Raw genomic sequence first — 16,771 nt, 5'->3', positions numbered from 1 at the left:
ATAGATCTAATTATTAGTAAATAGTTAAGTAACAAAAAGACGTTATCTGTGTGAATTAAAAAATTATTCAGATATAAACGAACTAAATTTAAGATGATCTTTTTAGATAGTAATAATAGTAGTTTAATAGTAGATAAATAATTTAGTAACTAAATGAAAGGTACTTTATAAACTTTAATAAATATTTTGAAAGTCAACTGTAATAAAACAAAAGAAGTGTTATTTTATGGTTATGTGGTAGACGAAGATGCAAAATAATGTGTGCTTTTATTCCTTTTTTCTCCTTAAACAATAATTATCATTTGTTCCCTGTCCATGGCACATGTGAGATAGCTATTGGAGATAAAAGAGCTTTCCGATTAAAAGCTCGTTCAAATGAGATCGACAAAACTAATGGGTACATAAAATACCACCTTTCCCAAACAAAGACAAATTGCCTTTACTATCCGGACATTTCCGATATTTCAGTGCCTTATTTTCCCATTTTTAGCCATTGTATGCCAGTACGGACAGTCGTCGCTTAGGGCGTGTTCACGATGCGTTTTATTGACTAGAAAGTCGCGCCGCATCCAGAAATGCAATTTACTTTCAAAGATACAAAAGCAACGGATTTGCAATGTTTCCTGATATAATTAATAGACTATTTGAGCAAACTACGTTCATTAATAACCAGGGAAGCAGGCAACGATTACTTTAAATACCATGCACTACTTTATAATCCATTAAAATTGATTGTGGAAGTATGTCTACTATACTTGAAACGATTTTTTAACTTTTCTCTTCGTGTCTACTCATGAGTCACTAAATTGTACTTCAATGGTATTGTTATGGTTGTACCTAACTATGTTGTATTGTATTAAAGAAAAACTAGCAAAATACATTGTGGATATTGTAAATTTAAATACACTTTACATTAACTACAAAAACTCTAAACATGAAAGAAATTCATAGATTCAGGCAATTCATTCTCTATACTTATGCTTTACATATTTACGATAAACTTTTGAGAGAGGTTAACATACCATGACTAGCTAGTAGCGATAATTTCGTTTAACCGTTAAAGAAACTACTAAAAGCCGTGAAATTTTCTTGTGAATATATCGCCAATTGAAAAGCCACTTTTGTCGAAATTTCATTTAGCGGAAAAAGTTATTTTTTCTTCTTTCGGCTTGGTTAAAATTAATTTAAGGTTATCAATTTTGGTAGACCGTAGCTTTTAGAACTGTTTCAGGGTTTCGTAGTTTTTCGAAATACCTTGAAGGTGTGCCCTAAATACCAAACAAATAAATATTAATCGCGTAAATTTCACTGTTTTTTAAAAATAAGTCTTCTTCTAAAAAAAAAATTAAAAATAACGATTATTTGACACGTGTCAGTTACTGTTAGCTGCTTCGGAAAGTCAGTCATATTTAGTATTTTTCCTACCACAGCATGGGAAAAGGAAGCTGCACATAGGTAAATATTTGAACCGGTAGTACGGAAGGAATTTATTACTTTGTAATCCTTGGAACAAACATTGCACAAGAATACTTATTAGTAATTCTGTCGTTTGTTAAAATTGTCAATTAGCAGCTGATATGTCGCAAAATCGGCCGGCTATTACTGCACAGCTTGAGAATTGAGTTTTCACAACTACACCTTTCTCATTTCTATAATATTATTTACCGCTACAGCGGTGTGGCAGCTGTTGAATGGTATTTTATCTGGTTGCTGCGTCGATTGAATTTATTTATCTGAAGATCAATGACTCAAAATGATACAGAGAATCGATTAAAATTGTGATAATTTTGGTTGACGATGGTTGTACACCGGAACGCGTGACGGTATTAATTGTTAACCATTTAAAAACCACCATTCGCTAAATTAGAGACCCAACGACTATTGCGAAAGTATAGTACCTATAAAGTGAATGCTGAACATAATTTAACTAAACATCAGATAAGTACATGCTTTGCAGCTTTGATCTTGACTTTTGTAATAAGTGAGATTGATTATTTTGTGACAAAAGAAAAGTTAATTAAAAAACTGTTTTCTGTTTATTTCGCAACGAATTAATATTAACATTAGATAGATATTAGTAAAATGTAGGTATGTTAGACACTGACTTCCATGATATTTTATTGTACGGATTTTTGGAATACTTATAAATTCCTCGAAGAAAAACACGCATGCATTAACTTAAACGTTAATGCACTCGTAACTATTTTCTACTTGAAATGAATGAAAGTATACCGTCTCCTACAATGAGTCATTTCGTATTAAATGAGAAATGAAATTCGTCAAATTTTTTTACAATTTACAATTAAGTACCTGTAAATTTAGATAATATATTATAGGTACTAATACTGTTCAAGTAATACCGCATTTCAAGGACTTTGTTAGTGAAACACGAAGCTATAGAAATCAAAATATCGTCAAAATAAAATTTATAAGTTTGGTAACAGGTTTCGGAAATTCTTTTAACATCATATTTCAAAACATTAAGGCTAATTTTTATCAAAAACTGCCAAAGGCTTGTAATTTCATTCAATGTTCAAGATATAGAACACTGCACCATAAAATTACAGCAAAATGGGTCAAATGATCTGTGTCACTTTTATTACATCCCAGAATGAAAATTCCTTCTGAAGTGGAGTATTTATGAGTCAAGTATTAGGAGTAATATCAAATGTGATAGTATTTTATTGTTCCGTAAGTAATTGTGTACATATACGATAGATAATTTCAAATTCAACTTAATTACTTTTTAAAACAATGTAAATTCTCAAGAAGCTCAACTATTTGTTCTTATCTTTCGTTTTCATTAAATCTTTTTCTCTCGTTTTAAAACAAAATTACACCAATGTCAGATCTCATCTTAATTTATCTGAAACTAGATTTTACCGGCGGCTCCGCGTTGTGTCCTAATTACATGTCAAAGATCATCGACAACCACATAAAACATATTTTTCTATCCCTCGAGAACAGAATCTTTATGTCCTTTTCTATACCCTTGACAACGTGTCTACAAAATTATATCATGATAACCCAGATTGGGTCAACTGACCCTCAATTGGCCTGATCAAGTACAGTTCACCTCAAACTGATCTAAATTGGCTTAGACTATTCTAACTGCTTTCAACAGATCCAAATTGAACCGAACTGATCATAAACTGGTCCCATCTTTTTTAAATGACTTAAAATTGAAATGATCATTTCAGTAACACTGTAGCACTTATTATTCTTAACATATTTTATATTCGACATGTTTTCAATAAGAACATACAATCTTTTATTTGTTGCTGTCCCCTCAGGGTGTTTTGAATGTAATTTATTGCACAATGCATTATTTATATTCTGTTGGAAATAATTCAAAGTGTAATACACATCTACTTGAGGGCGGTACATCCAATTAACCTTGACTTTTTGCAACATGTTAGGTACCTACGTAGTTCTAGCTGTCCTCATCAAGAACCTCTTGCATCACCGAGATTGATGATAAATACATAGGCGTTTCACTCTTTGCAATTAAAAATTTGTAATTCTTTCAAGAAAGAACAGTTAGGCGCTTAGTAATCTCGTTTATTTTCTTGCCTGTTACCACTTAATAAGTGTCTGTTTAATAAGCGTCTATTTTTAGGGAAATTAATTATCCTGCAACGTTTAATAGGTATTAGATATAGGTACGCAAATTGTGCCGTATAGTTCGACAACTTTTTGTACCTACAATTAGTTTTATTAATAGGTATGTAGGTACCTACGTGAAAACGTGAGGTAAACGTTTTAACGGTAGGTATATATAGTAACTGCTTAATAAAGTTTTGCAATTTGTTTTTGTTCTTATGTTTGCATGCTAAAATTAAACAAGGACTTAAATCATAAATTAAAGGAAAAAGTAAACGTCGCTTTTTGATTAAATTAGATCAAAGAATGTGCGAAGTAATTGGCAATTAGCGTGTGCCAATTGTAACAACGACACCTAGCGAAAATAATGGTAAGGACGTTTCTCTTAATTCTCTTGTTGAATTGTAACACCACATCAAAGTTCTTTCCCAAACGGTACAATTCATACGCTCGAAGTAGCCATGCTGCTAACTTCATACCGTCGAATTTCCGTTGCCTAATGCGCGCGCAACTTCCGTTGGCTTCTGCGCGCCCAACTTCCGTTGCATGCCAAAATGTTAGTCTCAATTCGCCAAAAGTACAATAACATACAATTATCGCTAGGGTTTTAAATAAAAACCTGTGTTTACCATTATGTTGATACATATATAGGCAAGTATGAATTAGTTTACAGAAAACTATTCGTACATGTCTCCTTACGAATTAATTGCTGTGCCTATTGTAATGTAGGATTCAATTTTATTGCTCCTTATTCATCCATATTTTTTGTCATGTATTTAAGGTCGATAGGTCTAACTGATCTTCAGTGACATAAGTTCTTTTCTATTAGGTATGTAGATAGGTTTCTAATTGAACAAAGGTAGATAGTGACAAAATTGTCATCTAAAATTCTGCGGGCTGAAGCATATTACAGTTCACAATGCGGAGCCTTTGCAAATAGGATATGTGCGATGCTAAATCCAGTCTTTATATACATAGCTAATGTCCGTAATAAATCCGTAATGGAAATGTGAATCCATTGTTCTACATTTGCCGTTTCATTGGAAACAGAAAAACCGCGTTCCTTATGAAGCCGCACATGTTCATGGGTACCTACTTACCTATAAGTACATTTGTTGTTGTATATGTTTATAAGTGTATGACACAATTAATTGTGCTCTCTTACATAATTTGCATTATTGGAAAGTGTGTCGATATAATAAACTTCCTTTCAGCAAATTTGCAAGTCACTGCAGTTTGAATCAACGTTTTGTGTGCACATAAAAGGAAGTGGATACTGCATTCTCACCTTTCATATATTATGATCAATTATTAATATTGTGTGATCACAAAAAAAATAAAGAAACTGTTTCAGTTTGTTATTTCGCCACTTTTGATTATTATTGGGTGCATTATATACAAAAGGAATGCTACTTGAGCGCATGTTAAGGAATTTTTTAAAATTGGGAATATAAAGCAGAGGATAGAGCAGAGTCGAGTCGCCTTCAATAAAAATAAGTCATTTCTAGGCTCGCAAACGGTTTATTTAGAAATTCCAAAAAGATTGTTAAGGGTGTATGTTTAGAGCGCAGTGCTGTACGGGTGCGAAACATGAACCGTGGGCGCGGCGGAATGAAAAGGTTAGAAGCGTTCGAAATGTGATGTTACAGACGAATGATGAGAATATCGTGGATAGAGAAGGTTAGAAATGGAGAGATATTAGAAATAATAGGAGAACAGAGGACTCTACGGAAGTTAATAAAAAATAGGCGGGATAGATTAGTAGGACACCTTCTCGGGCATAAACGTCTAGTCAGATACATATTAGAGACAGAAACGGGAGTTAGGAGGGGTAGAGGTAGACCTAGATTAGATTACTATTCGCAAATAGTTAAGGATGTGGGTTGTTCTAGTTTTAGGGAAATACGAATATTAGCTCAGGATTGAAAAGAGTGGAGGTTCGTGTCAAACCAGTCTTAGGACTGACGACCTTATGATGATTTCTTAACTATCAGTAATTTCAAAGAGATTTAATTTTGTCCTATGAGGTAGAGAACTCCGAGAATAGAAAAATAACGCTGCAATATCTTCATTGTTTACAAACGAAATATAGGACCTGAAAGCTTTGAACTGTGAAATGACAATATTAAACATAAGACTGTTTTCCGTACTTCTCGCAAATAATCAGGTACAATTAATGCAATATTGAATTAATTAATTAATAGATAAGTAATCTTAATACCATTATATACCTGTATACTATTAATATTATAATCTCGATCAGATCGCAAGCATATAAATAACGATTGTTGAATTACTAGCCATTGTATAATCTATCCGATCTAAATGGATATTGATCTTAAGTATCGCAAATTGGTTGACGTTGCCAACACTAGCACTGTTTACAAAGGCCACACGGTAAACAACACATAAGCTGTCAATACGCCGGAAGGCGGTGTGAGGGGAATGTTAAGTGAAATTGACTGTAAATTGCCTTATAAAGACTTGTACATTACCAATCATTCAGTATTAGTTTACATACATATATTTAAATTTTGGTACCCGGACTTCTTCAGCTAATTATCATGCAAGGATTGTAACGCTTTTTATGTTGGGCATGATGAGCGTTCCTTAAAAAAGCGGATAAACGAACACATAAACATTATTGAAAATGGAAATAAATGTGCAGGGACATCTCAATATTGCAAAGAAAATAAACGTTCTATAAATATAGATACGCAAGGTAGACGCTTGTACACCCTGGAAATTTTAAAAATTAGTAAAGCCTACACACGTCTCCTTATTGTTAACGAATTAACAGACTATGCATCTCCATTATTAAAGGTCACTACTTGTTCTAAATATACTTAGTTAATAGTTAAGTAACAAGTGTGTAAAGTCTTTTCAGTACCTACACCACAGATACTATTTGAAAATGACTTAAATCGTCAAAATAATTGCCAGAGTTTTTACTAAATTAAAAACAAAAAACTATGAAAAATTTAAATTAAATTAAAAATCCCATTATTTCATCAGACACATGCCGAGCATGCAACACATCTCGCGAAACAATTGACCACATCACTGGGGGTTGCTCATTTTTAGCTAGCCGACAATACCTCGACAGGGATAATAATGTTGCTAAACAGATACACTCGCTGTTAGCCAAAAAGTTTAAACTCATAGATCAGATAGAGCCCTACTACAAATACAAACCACAAAATGTATTAGAAAACCACTTAGCCAAGCTTTATTGGGATAGAGACGTAATTACAGATAAAACAGTTAATCATAACAGACCTGATATCACACTGACCATCAATGAAACTAAAACGACCTACCTAATAGATGTTGCTGTACCAAACACTGAAAATCTTAAACAAAAACATATTGAGAAAATTCAAAAATATATTCCTTTAGCAGATGAAATAAAAGACATGTGGAATCAGAACACAGTTCGAATTATTCCAATAATAATATCATCAATAGGCGTTATACCTAAAACATTACACACTAGCCTAGCTGAGTAGAAACTGCATAAGTTTACGTACATAAGTCTACAGAAATCCGTCATCCTTGATACATGCGGAATACTGCGCAAATTTCTTAACAGTACTGACGTATCCCCCTTTTCAAAAAATATAACAGGTTAAATAAGAAGCGGAGTTTTTAATACTCACTGATCATATTTCAGGGCAAGAAAAACCGTTAGCTCCCCAGTGCAAACTGAGAAAACCAGGAGAATAATAATAATAATGATTTGAAGTTTTTATGTTTGGAAGATCATGCGTCGTTCAATTATGAAGTTTCTGATTAAATTGTTGACATTATATATTCAAGTAATCCTATTGTAACGCAAATCATACATTATGCAGTATTATTGTTTCATCATCATAAGGTCGTCAGTCCTAAAACTGGTTGGACACGTACCTCCACTCTTGCCTATCCTGAGCTATCTTATTGTTTATAAAGTACTTAATAATAAAATTGCAGTTAGATTCACACTCCGTTTGGTTTTTTAAGAAACTAGCAGTTTTTTTATTAGTCAGCTTGAATGGCAGGTTGTTTACTGACAGGTATCGTACGTATATGAATGAGGAGAAAGTGTACGGGGGCCCGTATAACTTTCTTCTTTGCAGCTTTGCAGTTAAACAACACTATTACGCGAATAAATCGTATCAGTCGTAACCTGTTGAGTGATTGATATTGTCGGTCTCGGCACGTAGTCGTTAGTGACCTCGAAATAAAAACACTTTTTACGTTTCCGCATTTTAATAGAACATGCACCACAAGTATCTTACCTACCTACCTTAGAAGAAAATAGTTTCTGAACCGATGAAAATCGTTTCCGCAAAATTCATTGCAATGATTGTTTTTCTTTCATCAACTCTCACAAGAATACCTACATTTTTCTTTTAAAATATATTTCAAATAATACATATAATGAATTGACTTGCCCTGATCCTTGAAAGTTAACATGTGTGGCATAATGTACATACGTCTGCAATTTTATCTTAAAATCTTAATAATCTTCCTATCTTGAAACAATCTTTGCATTTCTGGAAAAGTAGAGCAACTACAACAACTGTCTACGTCTACCTCTCTTAATTCCTGTTTTTTATTTTATCGAATTTGTCCCTAACCTTTACAATGTAGTGTTTCAAGCGTTTTTACCGTGGATGGAGAAGGTTAGATATTAGAAAGAAGAAGTCTATAAGAAACAGGCGAGATAGGTTGGTAGAACTTCTTCTCAGGCATGAAGGGTTAGTTAGAGACAAATTAGAAGCAGAAACAGGAGTTAATAGGAGACCTAGATTAGATTACTGTTGTAGTTTTAAAGAAATGCGAAGATTAGCTCAGAATAGGAGGTGCACCAAGTTAACTTGTGGAATCCTTTTCGGTATTGTGTAGTAGTATAGTTATTTAAAATCAATTATGTGATTGTCAATTTTATAAGATTTTGATTGGCTTTTGGTTTCATCAATCGAAGAAATAGAGCTTGAAAATTTAAACTGTAGTAATATTAATAAAACTCATAAACTATTTTCAAACCAAAGAAGAAAATTACAACAAACTATATTACTTAATTTTTAATAATTAATCAATTTAATTGTCAATTGGTAGTTCAATTGAATAGCAATCCTGTTGTATGTATTAAATATTATAACATGTTCTTAAAGNACCGTACACTCTCGCTTACGCGACTGTTTATCAAACAACATGTGATTCGCGTATTAATAACGTCTCGTTCTGTTGGCTGGTAAAACACGCACATAAATGAAGAAACTTCAGAGTCCTGATGGCACTTTCTACTTATAATAGTATCGCTATTGCTAGGAGGTATCAGCTAAGAGCCTGCACAGAATAATTCCTTCCAACTTGGAACTTGCTTAATTTATTGGTCAAAGTTACTAAAAGCTTGCAGCTAACATGTTTAAGTGTTTATTTACAAGTGTTTTATTATATTCGTCAATAATTATACATTTCTAGGTGTGGATACCTATTGAAATACACAAATGACAGGAAATGCAATTATTTCACACTTCAATATTTTAGAACATACTTTCCAATTTATTCATTTTATTGTCGTACGTGAGTATTTTTAATTTCCTACCCTTCAAGCTTTTCAATTTTTCCTGTTGTTATACCTTCCGGCAATGCGTAAAACATCTTTATGACGACTATTGTTAATACCTACATAGTTGCAATGTAAAAAATTCGGATGAGTTCTCAACCGACTGTAATATTCATGGAATTGTAAAGTAATTGTGAATTTTTACAGATCTTTAGTGTTTTCTAATACTTTTTGTAATTGAACTTCAAAAATTTAACAAAACTACGGTATATAAGTGCTGTGAAACTGTAACTAAATTAACATCTAAAACCCAAAATTTCGCAAAACGTTTAGAAACCTAAAACGCGTCTTGACACCCTGAATCTCTTAACCGAGGGTAGTATTTTGGGTTTTAAGTGTTTATATAATTGAGATGTTTACAAGTGACTGATTTATAAGAGAAAGATCCCCTTGAAGATAGAAAACTTACATTACTTTCTAAAATAGCCACAAATCTATCAACAACTGATGCTAATACAAATTTCATATAAAACTGAAAAATAAAAGTATTAAGAGAGCTAAATTTAAGAACTACATTAAATACATAACTAATTACTTTTGTTGCAAGAGTTATTTGAATTAAAGTAACATTTATGGAAAAATATAAGTACAAGTAAGTCTCATTTACGTAAATATCATGGTAGATAGGTACTAAGAATTTTTCAAAAATTTCCTGATTTATGTGCATTTTTGAGAAAACTTTACTGAAACTAGGCTGGAAGGAATATTTTTGGGCATCATTTATTAAGTTTGAATTACTATCTTGAAGAACTTAAATAATTAATTAAATTAAATATCTGTTAATTTGTGTTTTCTTTTTCCAAACCTTTAATTCTCAGAACTTAATGTTATGTATTATTCGATCTTCCTATTCTAAATTAATTCAACCAAAATTTAAATCTAATGCATAGAGCAAAGGTTAATTTTTGGTATTAGTTAATTCTTAATCTATTAAATAACACATTTTGAGGTACCTATACATTTTTTTAACACATTTATAGTATAAGATTTTAAATTAAAAAAAGATGCAGGAAACTCACTTTATTCTGTACCAAATACAATAACAAAAGTTTTCTTTATACATACAAAAGGGGAAAATTCTTTCGTTTTTCCAGTTTTTTCTCCAGGAGTCTGTAATGCATTCATTTTTAACTATATTCCTGCCTACAAAGAGTGAAATACTTCGCCAAACGGCAACATTATCTTTTTTGTTTCATTCTTTGAAATTGTCCATCAAATCTGCTAGAAAAAGAAGGGTTGAACCTAACAAAAAGGCTCCACTTTGTTCAGAACCGCCCCACCGAACACCCTCACCGACGTCTTCGTCCAACTTATCAGTACATTTATATCACCTAGAGGCGACCCATTTCCCAATGTGCACTCATTAAAGCTGAGACGTACTAGTTGATAGCCCAAGGACTTTTTAATTTCACTCGTAGCTCTTCTGGGACGTTGGTATTTCGTCTTTTTCGATGCAACTGACATCGTGTCTGCGTTAATTTCCTGCGACATGAATTTTCCGAAGGGGTCTGTGTACTTTCCATCGAATGAAATAGCTTCCGGTGAATGCAGAGGGGAAGTACGAACAAAATGCGGCAACGGTCGTGGAAAATCCATTCCGTAAGGTAATTCGATCAGGGTCTCGGTGCCAGAACGACGCCGACTACGATGAAAAATTGCAGAACGTCGCACAGGTTCCTCATAAACTTTCAGATGTTTCTTGAGGGTTGTTGCTCCAGCAGAATCAAATACCGAAGATAGTACCATGTTGAAACCGAATATGGTACCCTCGATACCATCGTCTAAACCCTTGTCCATGTCCGTCAATTCCTGGCCAACAACTATGTCACCCCCTTCAGGAATAATGACGTCCCTTAACTATAAAAAGGATTTACATCATCAGCCTAGCGAAATGTAAAATATGCAACCAAGAAGAGCCACAATAAAAAGGGAAACTAAACTTCTTCACGGACTACCAAGGAATTGACAACCTGATACCTTCGGGGGTTATAGAAAAGAAGCTTCAGCAGGGTAATTAATGAAATGTTTTAAAACAACCACACTACTATAGGCTAAACATAAGCCTTATCAATTGTCAACCATTATATCTAAGAAGAATTGATACCACGTATTTGTAAATTAAATTTTACAAAACTTGTATTACTTCGGAAAAAGGCTCGATAAACCACAACAGTTTTGTTTTGTTTCTATTGTATTTTGTTAAAGAATGAACCTTAGAATTTTTAATTATTATTAAAAATTCATTTTTCGCTAGATTTTGATTATATGTATAAGTAATTGAAAAAGCTTCGATAAGTCTTTCTTTTTAATAATTGAATACCTCAAATTCTCCATCATTTTTATTCGTTGATATTTTCTCGAATCATTTTAACTTCAAATTGTGAAAAGAAGATTATTTGAAAATTGCCAATAAGTAGGTGCTGACTTTTGTTGATACAAAGTCTACCTTTAAAAGACTTGTGAATACCTTAGAAATAGATCTAGACTATTGATTTCTTTTCCAGTAATTTTCTCACTTATTGCCACGTTAAAAGCTCAGAGTCGAATAACTCGCGCAAACCGCCACTTTTCTAGTACCATTGGCATAAAATCCGAACTTGCATACAAATTGCTCTTTAAAGTCGTTACTTCAATAGAATAAAAGACATTTTTCCAGAAGTAGCATCCAGCAGATAGCACGAGCTTGAAAGATGAAAATTTAAATTTCCACCACGAAAGAATTTTCTGAGAAACGCCCTATGTTATAAAGCTAATTGTTACTAAATTAGTTTATTTAACTTCTTATCAACTAAATGTATTTATGCAAGAATATTAAATTTTTATTATGTTATTACCTCTTGGTTGAAGCCTACTTTTGCAATTTTACCATTCACGTAAAGTGCCCATGCTCCGTACTGGTTATCCCAACTGGTACAGAAATGGTACCATTGATCTATTTGTAGTATTAATGGGATTTTGAAGACGGGGATTTCCATAATGGCAAAATTTATATCTTCTCCTTCTGGTGTAAGCCATACTCTAATAAGTCTCGTTTTGCTGTCTTCTAAAAAAAATATTTCAAAGATACATGTTGATTTCACTAGTTTCCATTATGATATGCTTTATTAATAATAACTTAAAAATGAAAACTTTTTTAATGCAATAGATAAGTACATTCACAGTAAAATTGTTAATTAAAGAATCCTTACTTGAATACGATAATATTGGTTGGGGATAGGTAAAATTATCTACCTTCATCCATATACAAAAAGTAAACTCTTCGATGACGGGCACCTTTTTAGTGTAGCGTAAAAACTACAAACAACAAAATAATTATGTAATAAAATCTATTAGTAAAAGATTTGATTTAAAACAGGTAACATTTCCAGCAGAAGAATTAGAAACTGACAAGATAAAAATATATTAATTAAAAAATTTAAATTATGAATGAAGTAACTTTTAACTTAATTATGTAGAATACCAAATCATGGACTTGGTATTACACCACTAGTTTAATGATTTCTGATATTAATCGTTTATCATGTATAGACAGCTTTCACTAATTAATAAATCAAGTCAAAGCAAATAATTAAAAAAGTACTCGCACAATATGTAATACAGAAAAAAATTGCGCTAGAAGTAGGTTAGTACCCAGTAACTTTTGAAATATTATGAAATTTTTTAAAAAGGATTATATTTCAAACCCCCAGCAACTATGTTATTATACAATAATTTCGACAGCATTTAATGAAAGGATCTGTCACGAAAAGTAAAAGTAAATTGTAAATGTACAGGCAATAGAATTTGTATAATGCTTACCTGAATATAACCCTTTTGTGTTAAAGAAACAGTAGTTATTTTGGGAACTAAAATATCTAATAGTTTATTCGAAATTTTTTGATCATCGTCAAGCTTTGTTTCTAGAAGTCCACAAGTACATAAGTAGAAGTAATTCAAAATAACTAAACTTCCTGTTATAACATTTAAAGTCGTAATCATATCTATCTGTAAAAAAAATTGAATTACTATAATAATTTAATTTTATACGTAGAATTTAATATATTCCATTGCAGTAAATACAAGAAAATCAATTTTAGATTAGTACAATAGTTTAATGAAGATTCATTTGTCCATAACACAATACGTAACATTCGCAATTTAACCCAAACAGGTTTAATTCCATTAAAATGAGAACAAGCAATATATAAACCAGGGTATAACATAACTTTAACTATTTGTTTGTTTACGTTTCCTCAACTACCAAGTTTTATGTTCATTCTATTTCCGACGTAAGTTAAAGTAATAAGGAAGCTCTGATCTCACAATTTACACACCTCTAGTGGACAAAAAGGGAATTTGGCACATGTTTTTTTTATATATGATAACGGTAATGAGTTTATGTAATAGAAATAAAACCATTTAAGAATTTAACAGTCGGTACACTTTATATCAACAAGCTTGTTAAAGAGATCCAACATTTTTCTATTTGATTACACCTAACTCTAACTCTGGTGTTTGTCAATTCTTATTTTTTCAATAAATTGAGCCTTGCTACGCATGTTTAAAACTGAACTCAAAACATCCCTGTAGACTGAATGAACATTTTCGACGATCCTATGTTTTCTCCATATATATCATTCATTTGATAACACTTAACATGTACATTATTCTAATTATGCCTTCTAAAATCATCCTAAATTGTTTAAAAATGTATAGTATATGAAAATTTTCAATTTTTTGAAGAGTGCGATAATAAACTAAGTATAAAAAACGTTTCATTAAAATGCCATCTTAAATTTTCAAAATTGTTTTTAGTTAATAAGGATCATCAGTTATTAAATGTTTATCACCTTTAAAATTGATAATTTAGCGGTAAAGACGTATCACATTAGCATATGAATGACTGTTTTTCATATTTTTTTCTTTATTTATGTGACTCTCCAATCTGAAACTGTTTATTTTTCATCCACTAAAGAATGAAAATATGCAAATATAAAAATAATAAAAGTGAAACTTATTTATTACGTAAATACTACTGCAGGTACGTTTTCCATAAAATTTGCATATTATGAATTCGTCTATTACGAAATTGTTCTCCAAGCATCTGATGAATGACCGGCTGCTTTCCTTTCTCGTGTAGTAAAAAAACGTGTAGTAAGTAGTTTGCGATATTGTTACTATACAGATATATCCAAACATTTATTACAGTTATTGTAACCACTTATATGCAGCACATGGCCTGCTCTTCATTAGAAGAATCCTTTTATAAATTTTATTTGAACGCTTCATTTGCATTTTACTTCCATTTGGAACGTAAATAAATGCGTGGACAATCTCAAGATTAATTAATTTACTTACTGTTATCTGTCAAGACAATATTTAAAAAAGCAATTTAGAAAACTGGTTAACGAAGAAACAATAATAATAAACCTTTAAATATTCGAGAATAACGGGTTGTTTTTACCACTTCTAATACAGTGATTTGTTATAGAGATTTAATGTAGGTATTGAAATGTATTTTCTCTTCCTTTACGTATAATTTTAGTAGCAGCGTCAAAGTAATGGACAAAAATTAGGTACAGTTTTTATCCATTATTTTTAAATAATAAAACAATTTAATTTTAAACTAATATTGATATTTTTTCATTGAGTTGTATCTCATAATCATATTCCTCATTTACGTTGATGTGTAACTGAACTTTTTTCAGCGGAGGGCGTGATTATGGTCTTTCACAAAAGTGCTTTCTCCCAACACCGTAAAATAAATTCAACAGGGGCAACACCAACTGCAACAAGTGCGCAATGGTAGATTTATTGCCTACGATAAGACCATATGATTACGCCACATAGGAACCATTAATTTTTTGGGCGTACGAAACGTCCTAGTTCTTATTAGTAAATTTCACTGACTGTTACTTTTCTTTACCTACATTTACAGATCTGAAAGCTCCTTATTTTTCTGTTAGATACTACTCGTGAAGCAATCAAAAACAGATCGCGATAAAACGGGATCAGTTGGTTCCGTACTGTGGTTAGATACATTTATCCTTATTTATCAGCCTGTCTATTTAATGATGCAATGATTCCGTTACGTATAATTCGCTTGGCTGATTTATAAAATTTAGAGTTGACTGAAGACGACGTTTCTTATAGAAAGACATTGTTAATAAATAAAGCAAGAACATTTCCCTTGCTTTAAATTAATATTCTTTTGTGTGTCTGTTTTATCTTGATGAAAATGAATAATTTATTTTCAATTTTTTCGTACGGGATAAAAAGTTATACTATTAATTTCAATTTCTTACCATTACTGTATTGTACGCACAATCTCAAAGACAATATGGGGCAAAAACGAGTCTTTCTATCTACTTCCTGAACAGCATCAACACATTTTGTCTTTGATATAAAACCTTTATCAAAGAAGGTGTCTGACTCGATAATTCGTTTTTCTCAGATAATATTTTTTAACATATTTTTCTCATTAGGATGGTAAAACAGTTTAGGAATCTTTACAAAGTTTTGCACAAACGAATACATAAATTTTTATTTACGTCCTGCTACTGTAGCAATTTGTGTAAATTTTATTATCTCAGAATTTATTTTTAATCAATAAGACGTAAAAGACTTGATAATTTTAATTCAAGAACTCTTATCTACGAAAAGATAATCGTAATAATAAAACCTTTACTGATTAATATGAAATATTAATGTGAAAATACATTTTCAATTTTTCATCTAGTACAAACTACCTCAGCTTAACAGGATGTGACTACAGCATAGTACAAACTACCTCAGCTTAACAGGATGTGACTACAGCAACAAAAATTTTCCCTCATTAACCTGAGGTAGTTTGTAGTGGATGGAAAACTGAAAATAAATTTTCACATGAATATTTTCTAAAATCTTTAATGTATTAAGGGTTTTTAAGTGTCTGTTTCGTTTCTGTAAATAGCATTAAAAGAAAATAGTATTTTTTCAATTAAAGTATGATTTTACACTTTATATCAACTGTAAAAATATGAGTAATTGTGAAGTAAAAACTAAAAATTTTAAAATGTAGTCCACAATAACCAACTTTGTAGCAATTATTATACAAACTTTACCGATATAACTTTTTGTTCGTGATGTGAAATCACTTACTGAATATTATTTTCACCCCTAATAATAAACAATACTTTCAATCAAAAACAAGCAAACCCTTATTGATGTTACTTACTTTTATAGAAGATTAATTTTATGTCATTTTAAATTTCACTCTTCACTTATTCATGAGCAGTAGCCCGCGGCAAAAATTAAAAAAAAAAAAAACTATTGTGCCACCTTCATGGGGATTCCTCGCGAACCGTACACTCTCGCTTACGCGACTGTTTATCAAACAACATGTGATTCGCGTATTAATAACGTCTCGTTCTGTTGGCTGGTAAAACACGCACATAAATGAAGAAACTTCAGAGTCCTGATGGCACTTTCTACTTATAATAGTATCGCTATTGCTAGGAGGTATCAGCTAAGAGCCTGCACAGAATAATTCCTTCCAACTTGGAACTTGCTTAATTTATTGGTCAAAGTTACTAA

At 31.6% G+C, this 16,771-nt stretch overlaps 2 protein-coding genes across 3 annotated transcripts in view; both read right to left on the bottom strand.

Annotated features, from left to right (window-relative positions):
- The window catches only part of LOC108740787, a 25,319-nt gene extending 24,249 nt beyond the window's left edge, over positions 1-1,070 (bottom strand). Inside the window, exon 1 of the mRNA XM_025980231.1 lies at positions 1,023-1,070. The gene's annotated coding sequence lies outside the window, so the exon portion shown is untranslated. The remainder of the gene's footprint in view (positions 1-1,022) is intronic.
- Positions 1,071-10,230: 9,160 nt separating this feature from the next.
- LOC108740788 lies at positions 10,231-16,516 on the bottom strand. 2 transcript variants are annotated; one of them, XM_018475266.1, is made up of 5 exons: positions 16,413-16,516; positions 13,016-13,201; positions 12,406-12,511; positions 12,052-12,260; positions 10,231-11,074 (listed from the first exon to the last, which is right to left on the bottom strand). In XM_018475266.1, the coding sequence occupies exons 2-5, from the start codon at positions 13,193-13,195 to the stop codon at positions 10,460-10,462; spliced, it is 1,110 nt and encodes a 369-aa protein (XP_018330768.1). In that variant the 5' UTR covers positions 13,196-13,201; positions 16,413-16,516; the 3' UTR covers positions 10,231-10,459. The 2 variants fall into 2 exon arrangements, with proteins under 2 accessions (XP_018330768.1, XP_018330767.1); XM_018475265.1 differs by lacking the exon at positions 16,413-16,516 and adding an exon at positions 15,502-15,737.
- Between the last annotated feature and the right edge of the window lie 255 nt (positions 16,517-16,771).

This window comes from Agrilus planipennis, unplaced genomic scaffold, assembly GCF_000699045.2.
Source record: "Agrilus planipennis isolate EAB-ADULT unplaced genomic scaffold, Apla_2.0 scaffold22, whole genome shotgun sequence".
NCBI classification, from domain to species: domain Eukaryota; kingdom Metazoa; phylum Arthropoda; class Insecta; order Coleoptera; family Buprestidae; genus Agrilus; species Agrilus planipennis.
This window is presented reverse-complemented; position numbering and strand designations above follow the sequence as displayed.